Source organism: Electrona antarctica, assembly GCF_951216825.1.
Source record: "Electrona antarctica genome assembly, chromosome: 1".
Classification (NCBI taxonomy): domain Eukaryota; kingdom Metazoa; phylum Chordata; class Actinopteri; order Myctophiformes; family Myctophidae; genus Electrona; species Electrona antarctica.
Genome location: NC_136806.1, coordinates 53,431,522 through 53,446,044, shown reverse-complemented (window position 1 = coordinate 53,446,044; position 14,523 = coordinate 53,431,522). Strand labels below are relative to the sequence as shown.

At 42.2% G+C, this 14,523-nt stretch overlaps 1 protein-coding gene across 3 annotated transcripts in view; it reads right to left on the bottom strand.

The window, feature by feature from the left end:
- LOC306930309 (mitogen-activated protein kinase kinase kinase kinase 4-like) overlaps positions 1-14,523 on the bottom strand; it is a 102,690-nt gene that overhangs the window by 40,373 nt on the left and 47,794 nt on the right. For 2 of the 3 annotated variants that reach the window (XM_079511194.1, XM_079511196.1), the window contains exons 12-15: positions 14,402-14,523; positions 9,660-9,776; positions 6,988-7,116; positions 3,964-4,017 (exon numbers count right to left, since the gene is read on the bottom strand). The exon at positions 14,402-14,523 is cut by the window's right edge and continues 11 nt beyond it. In XM_079511194.1, the coding sequence (XP_079367320.1) occupies positions 3,964-4,017; positions 6,988-7,116; positions 9,660-9,776; positions 14,402-14,523 (422 nt within the window). The remainder of the gene's footprint in view (positions 1-3,963; positions 4,018-6,987; positions 7,117-9,659; positions 9,777-14,401) is intronic. The other variant, XM_079511195.1, reaches the window with a different exon arrangement.

Below are 14,523 nucleotides of genomic sequence, written 5' to 3'. Positions count from 1 at the left end.
ATGCTCAATACTATATACAGAGGTGCGGACCGAATTAATATATTGGTATTAATAAAAAAAGAGAACTACGGAAAATCACGTACAGGGCAGAAAAGACTAATGCAAAACTCCACGTGTTTTCCAGTAGTAATCTGTCTAAGGGTTAAATGCCTTATTTTAATACACTTGGTTGCTGATGAAAATGAAAAGACTACAATGCAGCTTGACGCGTTTTAAGCTTGTAGATCTGTTATTTTCAGAGCACAGCACCTGACCGCATCCAAGACACCCAGCATTGTTTTTAATGTTTTTTTGTGGCTTTCGCCTTTATTTTATGTTTTTGAGGGGCGCCAGCCCCTCCTATACACAGGTTTAATGTTTGTCTTTAGTTCAATGTTTGTTTTGTAAACTCCATTGAAAATGAAGGGAAAATGTACGTCATAATGTACCTAATTACGTCATATTGTCTCTTTATTGTTAATGGCGTTTAATGTTTGTGTTGGCACCGTTTGTTTTACATCACCATTACATCACCTAATCAAGCTTTTTTATGGAGGGATAGACAGTAGGCTGACAGGAAATGGGGAGAGAGATGGGGGGGGGTGACATGCAGTAAAGGCTGTCGGGATCGGGAGTCGAACCCGCGGCACACTGCCAGGCTGGATTACCAGCCAAGGTGCTTGGACCGCTGAGCCTGCACGGCCGAGACACTCAGCAGTTTTAATTGGTAAGACATGTATACACGTTATAGGCATCCAATGGACCATATGCAGACCGCGGCCATCTTACCATATAAGTTAATGGCAAGGTGCTAACAAGGTGCAACTTCCCATAGACAGCCCATTCATCCAAACAGAAAAGTCCTATCTGATTGTATTACACAACGTCAAACTCACCAACATTGCAGCTGTACGAAAAGCTTGAATTATTCTCTTTCTATCCTCAAAGTGTTTGTTTCATAAAACTCCACTGTAGCTACTTTCTGTCCTTGCAGGTGATTCTGCAGTTTGGAAGTGCTCGTTAGATATCACTCAACTGCCCTGCGTAGCACCTGTTTTGAATTTGCACATAATGCAGGAGGCAGCAGGACGTTGCTTTACTGAAAACGAGCACTTCCAAACTCTGATGGCAAGATGGCCGCGGTCTGCGAATGGTCAATAGGCTATAGCATTGACATCAGACATCAACATAAATATATGTGTGCGACAATTGGTCGTCAACTTAAAACGTCATGATCGTGGACCGCCATAGCGGTGCGCAGACCTGCATGACCTCTTCAACTTGGAACCGCGTGTAATCACATTAATGTTCTGGGAACACACACGCGTAACGACTCTGACCTACACATCAACGAGGAGTGGAAAAAATGTGTGTGCTGTTAATGCGACTTTCACAACATTCCCGTAAAAAAATGTGAACGATGTCTTCATGGGAAACGAGAGGAGCTCGGCCCATGCAACACACACACACACACACACACACACACACACACACACACACACACACACACACACACACACACACACACACACACACACACACACACACACACACACACACACACACACACACACACACACACACACACACACACACACACACACACACACACACACACACACACACACACACACACACACCTAAGTACATTTACTTACGTACTGTGCTTAAGTACACATTTGAGGTATTAAGTACTTTACTTGAGTATTTCCAATCTCCAATACTTTTACTTCTACTCTCTACATCTCCGATCTAAATATTGTACTTTTACTCCACTACATTTAATTGCAATCTTCAGTTACTAGTTACTTTGTAGATTTTGACTGTTACAAAATGTACAACAAATACATGAACCACTACATATTCCACCACTGAAAGTAGCAGGACGGGAACCCCTTTTGGTGTTTTAAGCATTATGTTATAGTTTAGCTATTAAAAGATTACAGATCTACAAGCTCATATAGCTATGAGCTATTTTTGAAAAATCGTGAAAATGTGGTACAAATCATTGAATATATTCTTTCAGAGCGAACCTTTTTAACTAAAATCTTTACTTCTGGGGGGGTCCCTGGAACAACATTCAGATGGGGGGGGTCGGCGGCCAATTAAATATAATTTGTAGGGGGTCCTTGACATGAAAATGTTTGAGTACATTTCAAGCACAAACTAAATACAAAGACTGTTAACTGTGAGTGGACGACCCAATAAAGCATTACACTTGTTTACAAGAGGGTCCACCTTGTTCAATTCATCATAAGTGAAGAGTAACTAAGTGCATTTAGTCAAGTTCTGTACTTGAGGTGTTTTCATAATTAGGCTACTTCTATTCCACTTTATCTCTGTGGAAAATATTGTACTTTTTATTCCACTACAATTATTTGAAAACATTAGTTACTTTGTTTGCAGATTATGATAACTATAACAAAACATGCATTAAACTGATCAACAATCTCGCAAAGTATCACATCACGACAGGTTGTAAGCTCGTAGATCTGCTTTTTTTCTTCTTCTTTTTTGAGGCCAATCCTTTTTTTTCTTTTACCCAAGTAAAAACTTGAATACAGGACATTTTTTTTTTACCAGAACACACATTTCTACACTGTGGAATTGCTACTTTTACTTAATCAGAACAATCTGAGCAGCAGTGAACAGAACAATGTCTTTGTCACGGTGAGACAATCGTGTTCTCAGTGTCCTTTCCGTGACAACACCATGTGTCCATCGACTCTAGCTGTGTGACATGACATCATTGCAATGTCAGCTTGATTCAAAACACAGCCAGAGAGCGAGAAGGACGCACACGCGCGCGCGCGCACGCACGCGCGCACGCACGCACGCACACGCACACACGCACACGCACACACACACACACACACACACACACACACACACACACACACACACACACACACACACACACACCCCAAAATGGCTCAAACTTTTGATCAACAAATCATGTGCGCGCCACAAAGTGCCATCCTTCAGTGGACTCACATTGGCATGTTTGTATGTCTTCTTCTGTCCTACTTGTGGTGCCAACGCCAACAGACAAGTCGCACATCTCAAGGCACATCTGTATTCGTAGCGAAAATAGATAATCTAAATGTGCCATGTTGTGAGCCATGTCGTGAGTCAGTGTTGATTCCATCGACTAAAACTATCACCAAAACTGTCTGTCGATTATACCTTTTTTTCGCTGACAAATGAAATAAAAACGAAACTATGATGACTAAGACTAAACTAAGACTAAATATATTGACAATTTCGTCAACAAATAAAAACTAGACTAAAGTATTAGGGAGGGACTAGTGGAGAAGAGATCCAGCAGAACTAAAAAGACAAATCATTTTATGGTTGTGCTCAGTTGTTGCTGTAGATCAGCTACCAAGTGTAAAATTAGGCCACCAAGACCTGGAAAATAATTTGCATGGCGACAAAATCAACTGAAGCTATTATGCTATTCCAGGGGTTTTCAACAGGTGGACCACTGGTGTTCCGTGAAGGTATTGCATGTGGTCCCTGACCATTCATTTAGTAAATGTAGGATTTGTAGATATTTGAACATTTCTTTCCACTAGTAGAGAAACGTGCAGTAGTGAATGACCAGGGAGGTGACCTCTGATGACCGTCCATGTAGTTCCCTAAGAATGACTCAACCGAACAATCCTGTGCACCCCCCCCCCCCCCCCCCCCCCCTAAACTAAATAAAAAATGGCTGTCAAAAGTGAGCGGTACTCTTACCACAAGACAAAATAATAAACCTTGAACAAACAAATCTAACTTGACATGCATAGGGTTGAAGGAGCTAGATGATATCACCTCTCACCAAACCTGTGAGTCAACAATCTACAAATAGGATTATTATTATTATTATTATTATTATTCCCTTCACCCAATACACCTCGTGGCAACTCTGTAAATGTGTTAATTCTGCAAAAAATAAAATAGAGGGAAGGATAGAGGCGAGGAAATTATGTTCTCTACCTGATCTGGTGTGGAGTCCACAGGATCACTGCTCTGCTGTCTGCCGGAATGATCCTACACATACACACACACACACACACACATTATTATCAATGTCTACATTTCTAAAAGAAATCCTAAAGCTGTATACAACCACAACTTGTCGCATTGTGATTCGCAACACAAGCGACTCACTCACCAGTTGTAACACACAGGCTAAGGAACGCACACGCACACGCACACACACACACACACACACACACACACACACACACACACACACACACACACACACACACACACACACACACACACACACACACACACACACACACACACACACCTGCCAATGTTCATTAGTGTACACCGAGCTCTCAGACAGCACTGTGAGAGGTATGAGTTCAAATATTCAGTGTGTCCTACATGGATCCCAGCTGTCCGCTAACGCCCTTAAAGGGAAACGTCACCCTTTTTGCTAAAAAGATGTATGTTAATGATGTTTGAAGATTTAGAACACTTTCCTGGGGGTCTTCATGTGTGTAATAATAATTATGTGGTTTTAGATATTTTAGATTTTAGCAGTGAGCAGTCATGGACACTGGGCTCACTTACTTCCTGGACTACATCAAGGACTATTTAATGAGGACAAGAAGCGAAGACCGTACGGTGGACTCCATGTTGCTCCCTGGAAGGAAAGAAATATGCGCAATGGGCTATATGCAGCAAACACTTCCGTGTTCAGCTTCCTTGGTCTCAATTGCACATGTTTCTTTCCTTCCATGGAGCAACATGGAGTCAACCGCACGGTCTTCGCTTCCTAACCTTATTTAATTAACCTTGGATTACATGTTGTCTCAGTAAGACAGCCCTCCCCCTATCCACAAGGAGGAGCAGTGCACCAAAGCATTATGGGAATTGTAGTCCAGGAAGGAAGTGAGCCCAGTGTTGATGATATCAGAGACACTGGGTTCACTGCTAAAATCTAAAACCACATATTACACACATAAAGACCCCCAGGAAAGTGTTCTAAATCTTCTAAACGTCATTAACATGTGTTTGTTTTTGCAAAAAGGGTGAAGTGTCCCTTTAAGTATTCATATTTCACTACGGCTACACTACAGAATCAAACGTGTTATGGTCAATTCATCAGGATCCTGGATGGCAAAAAAACAATTATATTAATATTTTTGTGATGATGTAATGGGAAAAAATGAACGGCCGATTTTTCAGTGGGTCCAGAAAACCACACCCACTGATATACACCAACAATGCACCAACAATTTGAATATTTGCCGAATAAGAGGTTCTATGTTTTTTCCTGAAAAGTAACAGTTTTGTACATACTATACTATATATACTATATAAATATACTATAAAGTGCTATGCATTTTATGTAGTCATAGCACTTTATAGTATATATAGTATAGAATGTATAGTTTATATGTATAGTTTCATTATATAGATATGTCACTGTTACGTTCTTAGCTTACGCATGTTTCATGATAACTACTTCTTATGCATGTGATGTATTGCCATGCTTTTGTTCTTGCTTTGTAAATCGCTCTGGATTAAGAGCGTCTGCTAAATGCCTACAATGTAAATTGTATACTAGGTTTCTATATGACAAAGTGGGGTAATGCAGTCGTATTGAAGTGCAACGGAGCATGGGACACATTATTGAAGCATGTTGGACCTAATGGCTTCTGACTCATATGTGTGATCCACTGAAATAAGTACAGATACCTCTCTCACGCACGCACCAGTGTAATCAATATAATATGGGGCGACAGAGCTTTTGCCATTGCTGCCCCAACCCTGTGGAATGCACAGAGATGCCCCCCCCCCCCCCCCCCCACACACACACACACACACACACACACACACACACACACACACACACACACACACACACACACACACACACACACACACACACACACACACACACACACACACACACACACACACACACACACACACACACACACACACACACACACACACACACACACACACACAAAGAGGTTGCTACACTTGTGCGGACATCGATTTAAGTTAATGCCATTTTTAATAAATGTTTTATCTGTAAGCCTAAAGCCCTAACCACACCAAAGGGTCAATACGGTTTTAGAGTTGTCCCTGCGGTGTGATATGTCTTGTTGCACGTTGACCCACATTGACCCTAGTGATTCAACGAATGGAATTCAATGGCCCAAACCACACCAAAGGGTCGAGACGGTTTTAGCGTTTAACTCCTTGCAACCGTTTGGACCCAAGGAGTTGCAAGGTGACCTTTTGGTGTGGTTACAACATAGCATATCTACAAGCTCACAATGTGTCGTGTAGCATAGTGGCTCAGAACCTCTGCCTGATGGCCTCAAAAGTCTAGTATCTCCCCCGGTCCATAGGGATATCCCTCTGGTCTAGTGGTTAAGATATTGGACTTTCACGCGGGAGACCCGAGTTCGAATCCCGGGCGTCACGTCGCAGCGCATAACCATCTTCCGGTGGACTACAATGGCACGCAACCATGTATATAAATCAGGTTTAACTCTGATTCCAAGCCCTAAATCTAACCTCAAAATGTCTAATCCTGACCTGAATATTACCTTCCATATCTGCGCGAAGTAGTTGCCTGTGTTAGGAGATCGGACGCAGGTTGGAGTCTACTGTATAATATTTCCAATGGGAGAGTGAACGTGAACACAGCTTCTGAACCATTCTCTAGCCCCATGGTCACTGAACTAAACCGGATCGTTACAAGGCAAGCCACAGAATCTTCCCATGATTTTCATACTAAAATGGCTTTTTCCAGAGAGACTAATCAGGAGAAAATCTACTTTACTAGTATGGACCTCTCTGTCCCAGCAACACACTCTCGCGGGATCTAGCACCAGTAAACATAAGACGTATAGCGAGATTTCTCGCCTGGTGCCGGCACCCACTTAGGAGACCATTTGTAGGATTTGTGTAGCATTTCACCTCTAGTGGCTCCAATTGGGATAGCGTATCTTTAAAAATGTAATATCTTTGCTTCAACCTCACCCGTTTCCTGTCGTTCCTCTTGCTCCTGTCGTCCAATAGGATCCTGTTGTCCTGGAGGTCCGCCTCCTCCACCAGAAGGATCTCCTGAAGCTCCGCCCACTGGAAGGCGGACTCTGTCAGCTGACGCTGCTGTAGAGCATAGACAACAAACGCAAGTCAAGGATGTTATCTCCGTATTTAATGTCTGTCATCAGCCGTTATCAACACCATTCATTGCAGCCAATATGGACATTTCCACATACCGACGTTGTTGCCAGCCATTGTCGGAGTAATAGTCGGACAGTCCGAATATTACTAACCCGTAAAAGCTGGGCCCGTCTGACATCTTTATACCAACTACGACAACTCCAAATACCACTGAACGAGCTTTCCACGACCCTATTACTATTCAAAAGACTACTGCGACTCTCACACCATCATGAATACAATTTAACCCATTCTGGGCGGAAACCCCTTTTGGTGTTAGAATTATGTTATGCTTTAGCTATTGAAAAATAGCAGATCTACAAGCTCATAGCGCGCCACCGAGTGGCGCGCTACGAGCTTGTAGGTCTGCTATTTTTTTTTAAATCGAAGAACGATTGACATAGAAACATAGCTTTTTCAGGAAACTGTCAGGATGTAGAAGACATTTTTAGAATCTGATCTCAGGTCAAAATGGGTTAAAATAACATACCACACCCCCCATCTACTTCTGTTCTTCAAAACAAAACATGTGCCAATTAGGCCCTGTTACTACGCTATGACCATGGATCCTCCTGGCGCCTGAATGGATGTCATCTGACTCACAAACGGGCGTCCCTATCCACAAGGAGGCTCTGGCTTGCATCGCGACATCATCTGTGCATGCGCGTGCACCAAGACTTCTTACATTTACTAGGGGCCAACTTGACTCCTGTATTGGTGCCAGCGCATGAGGTCCACATGTTCATCAACCCCTAAGCCTAACCTCAGTCTTAACCCATTTTGACCTGAGATCAGATTCTAAAAATGTCTTCTACATCCTGACAGTTTTCTGAAAAAGCTATGTTTCTATGTCAGTGGTTGTTCGATTTTTCAAAAATAGCAGACCTACAAGCTCGTAGCGCGCCACTCGGTGGCTGCATTGAATGGTCTTGGTAAGAACATACTGGTGATTATTAGTTAGGGATATATAGCACTAATTCGTCGAAAAGCGCCAAATGTTGCACAGATGTAGCCCAGGGCATGCTCTGATGATTTAGCTAGGGCGCCCGAGCCGGCGACCTTTGGGGTCGCCACAGTGGCCAAATCCATAATAATAATCACCATTAGCTACCTATATAAGGCACAATATGCTACATTTTATTATTATCAGAATCATGAAAACCCCCTAGTTTGACACGTCATATGCTACTTAAAGCATAATGATAATAATTATCTCTCCCTAAGCTCCTCTACTTTATGGGTTGATAACATTCAAAGTGGGTGAAATCAAAAATACAAACACAACCTTCATTACACGATCCATTCAAATTGTTTCGTGTTGATTCATCGATATATAAGAAGGAGAACAAATAGAGCACCGAAGTCTGACGTCACTTTCAGTAGAGGGCACCAACACACAGGTTCATGTATTTTTTTATTTGCATTGAAATCTCCATAGGGCGATTTTAGGTCGCTTCATATAAGAACTGTGTTTGAAAAATAAACCGACCACCCCGGCCTTTCTGTCAGGGGAGTGGCTGTGTGTCGTTAATGATGTCCATTCATATTTGATACAGCCAGTTTCTGGAGAAAATGGAATTAATGTGGCCGCAAAAGCCTTGAAACTACATATGAAGGCAATGTCGCTGCTAATATACGTCACGCCCAGCTGTCAACACATTGCGTTCCAGAGATTCCTCGTTGACGTAAGCTCAGCTGGTGGTGACTCGACTCGTACTAACCACGAAACATTAAATATCAATAAAATAAAAATAAACGTAATTGACATTCAGTTTCTGTTGTGCGACGGGCAGATGCAGCCACCCGCCTACCCGGAAATGTAGTCTCTGGGTTGTTTGACTCGTTTCTAACACTTATTTTGTTACTCTTTGGGTATATTTGTACATTTCCACCTTCAGTCGATGCTTCATATCCATATGAGTGAAAAGGCCGGGGTGATCGGTTTATCTTTCAAACACAGTTCTTATATGAGGCGATCTAAAATCCCCCTATGGAGATTACAATGCAAATAAAAAGTACATGAACCTGTGGACTGACGCCCTCTACTGACAGTGACGTCAGGACTTCGGTGCTCTATAACAGGGGTTCTCAACGTTTTTGGCCGGGGACCCCCGGAAATGCTTTGGCAATGTCTCGGAACCCCCGCCCCGCCCCCTCCCGACCCCCAATATAAATTGACTGCTACAATAACCTTAAACCATTTTGGGCGGGAACCCCTTTTGGTGTTTTAAGCATTGTTATAATTTAGCTATTGAAAAATAGCAGATCTACAAGCTCATAGCGCGCCACTCGGTGGCGCGCTATGAGCTTGTAGATCTGCTATTTTTGAAAAACCGTGAAAATATATATATATATATTTATTTTTTTGGAAAATAATTTGGGGACCCCCTAAAATAATTTGGCGACCCCCCGAGGGGTCGCGACCCACGGGTTGAGAACCCCTGCTCTATAACATGCTTCTCAAGGAGTTCCTATAATGTTCGTACATCTTCCAGTTTCTGCCGCTGTTCCTGCTGCTGTTGGATCCTCTTGTGTCTGTCGGCCAGGAGCTGCTGCTTGTAGCGCTCCTGCTCTGCTAGCTGCTGCCTGTGCTGCTGAAGCACCTGCAGTACAGTACACACCAATGATCAGTACAGTACAGTACAGTACACACCAATGATCAGTACAGTACAGTACAGTACACACCAATGATCAGTACAGTACAGTACAGTACACACCAATGATTAGTACAGTACAGTACAGTACAGTACAGTACAGTACAGTACAGTACAGTACAGTACAGTACAGTACACACCAATGATTAGTACAGTACAGTACAGTACAGTACAGTACAGTACAGTACAGTACAGTACAGTACAGTACAGTACACACCAATGATTAGTACAGTACAGTACAGTACAGTACAGTACAGTACACACCAATGATTAGTACAGTACAGTACAGTACAGTACAGTACAGTACAGTACAGTACAGTGCAGTACAGTACACACCAATGATTAGTACAGTACAGTACAGTACAGTACAGTACAGTACACACCAATGATTAGTACAGTACAGTACAGTACAGTACAGTACAGTACAGTACAGTACAGTGCAGTACAGTACACACCAATGATCAGTACAGTACAGTACAGTACAGTACAGTACACACCAATGATTAGTACAGTACAGTACAGTACAGTACAGTACACACCAATGATTAGTACAGTACAGTACAGTACAGTACAGTACAGTACAGTACAGTACACACCAATGATCAGTACAGTACAGTACAGTACAGTACAGTACAGTACAGTACAGTACAGTACAGTACACACCAATGTACAGTACAGTACAGTACAGTACAGTACAGTACAGTACAGTACAGTACAGTACAGTACAGTACACACCAATGTACAGTACAGTACAGTACAGTACAGTACAGTACAGTACAGTACAGTACAGTACAGTACAGTACAGTACAGTACAGTACAGTACAAACCAATGATCAGTACAGTACAGTACAGTACACACCAATGATCAGTACAGTACAGTACAGTACAGTACACACCAATGATTAGTACAGTACAGTACAGTACAGTACAGTACAGTACAGTACAGTACAGTACAGTACAGTACAGTACAGTGCACACCAATGATTAGTACAATACAGTACAGTACAGTACAGTACAGTACAGTACAGTACAGTACAGTACAGTACAGTACAGTACAGTACAGTACAGTACAGTACAGTACACAAGTCTTAACACACTTTACATATTGAACAGATAGAGACTCGACATTGTTTCTGGAGGTTTGGGGGAAAACAAGCCGCATTCAACTGCCCATAACTATGGAATGGATCGTTGCGGCGGCGCAGTTACAGGTACAATACTCTACTGCATCTTTCAGTACAGGTACAATACTCTACTGCATCTTTCAGTACAGGTACAATACTCTACTGCATCTTTCAGTACAGTTACAGGTACAATACTCTACTGCATCTTTCAGTACAGTTACAGGTACAATACTCTACTGCATCTTTCAGTACAGTTACAGGTACAATACTCTACTGCATCTTTCAGTACAGGTACAATACTCTACTGCATCTTTCAGTACAGTTACAGGTACAATACTCTACTGCATCTTTCAGTACAGGTACAATACTCTACTGCATCTTTCAGTACAGGTACAATACTCTACTGCATCTTTCAGCACAGGTACAATACTCTACTGCATCTTTCAGCACAGGTACAATACTCTACTGCATCTTTCAGCACAGGTACAATACTCTACTGCATCTTTCAGTACAGGTACAATACTCTACTGCATCTTTCAGTACAGGTACAATACTCTACTGCATCTTTCAGTACAGGTACAATACTCTACTGCATCTTTCAGTACAGGTACAATACTCTACTGCATCTTTCAGTACAGGTACAATACTCTACTGCATCTTTCAGTACAGGTACAATACTATACTGCATCTTTCAGTACAGGTACAATACTCTACTGCATCTTTCAGTACAGTTACAGGTACAATACTCTACTGCATCTTTCAGTACAGTTACAGGTACAATACTCTACTGCATCTTTCAGTACAGTTACAGGTACAATACTCTACTGCATCTTTCAGTACAGTTACAGGTACAATACTCTACTGCATCTTGCAGTACAGTTACAGGTACAATACTATACTGCATCTTTCAGTACAGTTACAGGTACAATACTCTACTGCATCTTTCAGTACAGTTACAGGTACAATACTCTACTGCATCTTTCAGTACAGTTACAGGTACAATACTCTACTGCATCTTTCAGTACAGTTACAGGTACAATACTCTACTGCATCTTTCAGTACAGGTACAATACTCTACTGCATCTTTCAGTACAGTTACAGGTACAATACTCTACTGCATCTTTCAGTACAGTTACAGGTACAATACTCTACTGCATCTTTCAAAGCAATCGGTGGACGGCTCGTTGTGAAGAACAATATTCTATGTTTTTTCAGAGGTTAGTCAAAGCGCTCTGAATCGGTGGCAAGGGCAGCTATAGACAATGTTTTAACTCTGGCAGTAAATGCCCCGAGCGGCATAAACTGAGGTCTCCGTCCTTTCAAATAGTAACGCTCGACGCTCAGGAAGGAGATTAATCACAGGACGTTATGATATCGTAACCGAGTGCATCGCTCCACAGGCTGGGAGCGCCTGTTGGGCAACATTCGATGGCATTTACGGTTGGGACGTCATCCCATTTTAGTGGATGAGACAGAAAATCTTAAAACGTGAATAACTCTTGATCAAAAATCATTCCGTCCAATTCAAGTCAAAGATTATGTTTTTGACGGCCCATCGCGGCCATACCTATCATACCCCCCGTTGTTGTCGATCGCCTCTTTTGGCTACGTCTAGCTACTTCCGGGAAAATGTGCTCCGTTGCTGCAAATTGCTGGGCACTCTGATTTAATGGTCCTAAATACCCCCGGGTGTTTGGGGTGTTGAATTGAATTGAATGGGGCATTGGGGTGTAATTCGCTTATTTCCATCGCTCAAAAATACCCCATTGGGGGGCATTGGGGTGTTGTGCTAATTCGCTTATTTCCATCGCTCAAAAATAAAACAAATTGTATATATACTCTCTTCATAATGTAAATAGTATCCCAAGCGGCACACTACTTATTTTGATGGAAAAAAGCAAATTAGCATAAAAACCCAACCCCCATTGAGGGCTTAAATTAGGGGAAATAGCCAATAATGCACTTTTGCACAAAATAACACCTGGACCTCTTTGGTGGGGACGTAGTCACGTAACAACTACAAATAAAGGTAAGAAAGCCTTCTAGCATGGCATTCTCCTTTAAGAAACGTCAGACAGGCCCAGGCTCTAGGGTGGGCGGTATTCATTTATACATTTCGGGTGAATTCCATAGATGTTGTTGATTCATCACAGACCCATAAGGGTCCACTGGGGGACCCTCTGGTGCAGTGTTGTTTTTGTCGACTAAAACTAAGACGAAAAATGTTCGTCGACTACCTTTTTCCACTGACGAATACTAAATGGAAACTAAATGAAAACTAAGCTACGATGACTAAAACTAAGACTAAATGTATTGATAATTTTGTCAACACATAAAAACGACTAAAATGTTAGGAAGGGACTAGTGGACAAGAGATCCAGTAAGAGTCATTTTACACATGGTTGCATGCTGAAAATAGCGTTCAGCAAGTGTAAAAACAGTCATTACGACGACTTCAAGGCCCGCCAAAATACATTTTAGTCGACTAAATCAACTGTAGATTTAGTCGACTAAAATCTTGTGATATTTAGTCAACTAAAAATACACTAAACACTAAAAACCTTCCGGGTGACTAAAATGTGACTAAAACTAAATGAAAACTATTCAAGAGACTATACTACAACTACAATCTAAACTTTCTGCCAAAAACAACACTGATCACAGACCCATAAGAGTCCATTGGGGGACCCTCTGGTGGTCCACGGACCGGGTGTTGAGCCACACATACAGTGCATTGTACCAAACCTATTTATGAAGATGGGCCAACTTCAAAGCCTACAAATGGTCTCCTAAATATAGTAGGCGTGGTTTGCTTCTCCTCGAGCCCCCCCCCCCCCAACCCCCCCTCTCCCAGGCTGACAACAACACTGACAACATCATGTGGATGAGCATTGAGAGCATTATATGGCAAATGTCATGATTCCCATTTCCCAAATCACCCAAGAAGTTATGGAAAAATATATTATTAAGCATTGGAACACCCATTTTATTTCACTTTTAATATGTCCAATCATTTCACGCTATAATATTCACATAATTGTCATCTTAAATATGGGGCCAGAGCACCCTATGTGTCCGTCAAATTGCAGATGGACAGAGAGAGGCTTCCGGACTCATCTCAAATCTCGCGAGAGTTTGTTGCTGGGATAAAGAAATGTCATTAACAAAGTCGATTTTCTCCTGATTTGTCTCGCTAAAAGAAGCCATTTTAGTATGAATATCTTGTAAATATTGTGTGCCTTGTGATGATTGGGTCCAGTATTTAGTTCAGTGACCATGGAGTTAAGGAATGGTTCACATAAGCTGTGTTCACGTTCACTCTCCCATTGGAAATGAATAGACTCCAACATTCTTCCCGTCTCCTAATAATGTTACCGCCCCCCACCTCACGCAGATACGGGAAGTAAAGCAAAGTTGGCCTCTCTTGCTAATGTTCCTCTTGGATTGTACCTGCTGTTGTCTTTGTGGAGCTCCGCCTACTCCAGCGTGACCTCCGACCTCTCGGCTCCCATCGCGACCCTCCGTCTGTAGCCGCAGGAACTCCCTCCGTAGCGTCCACTCCCCTGGCACGT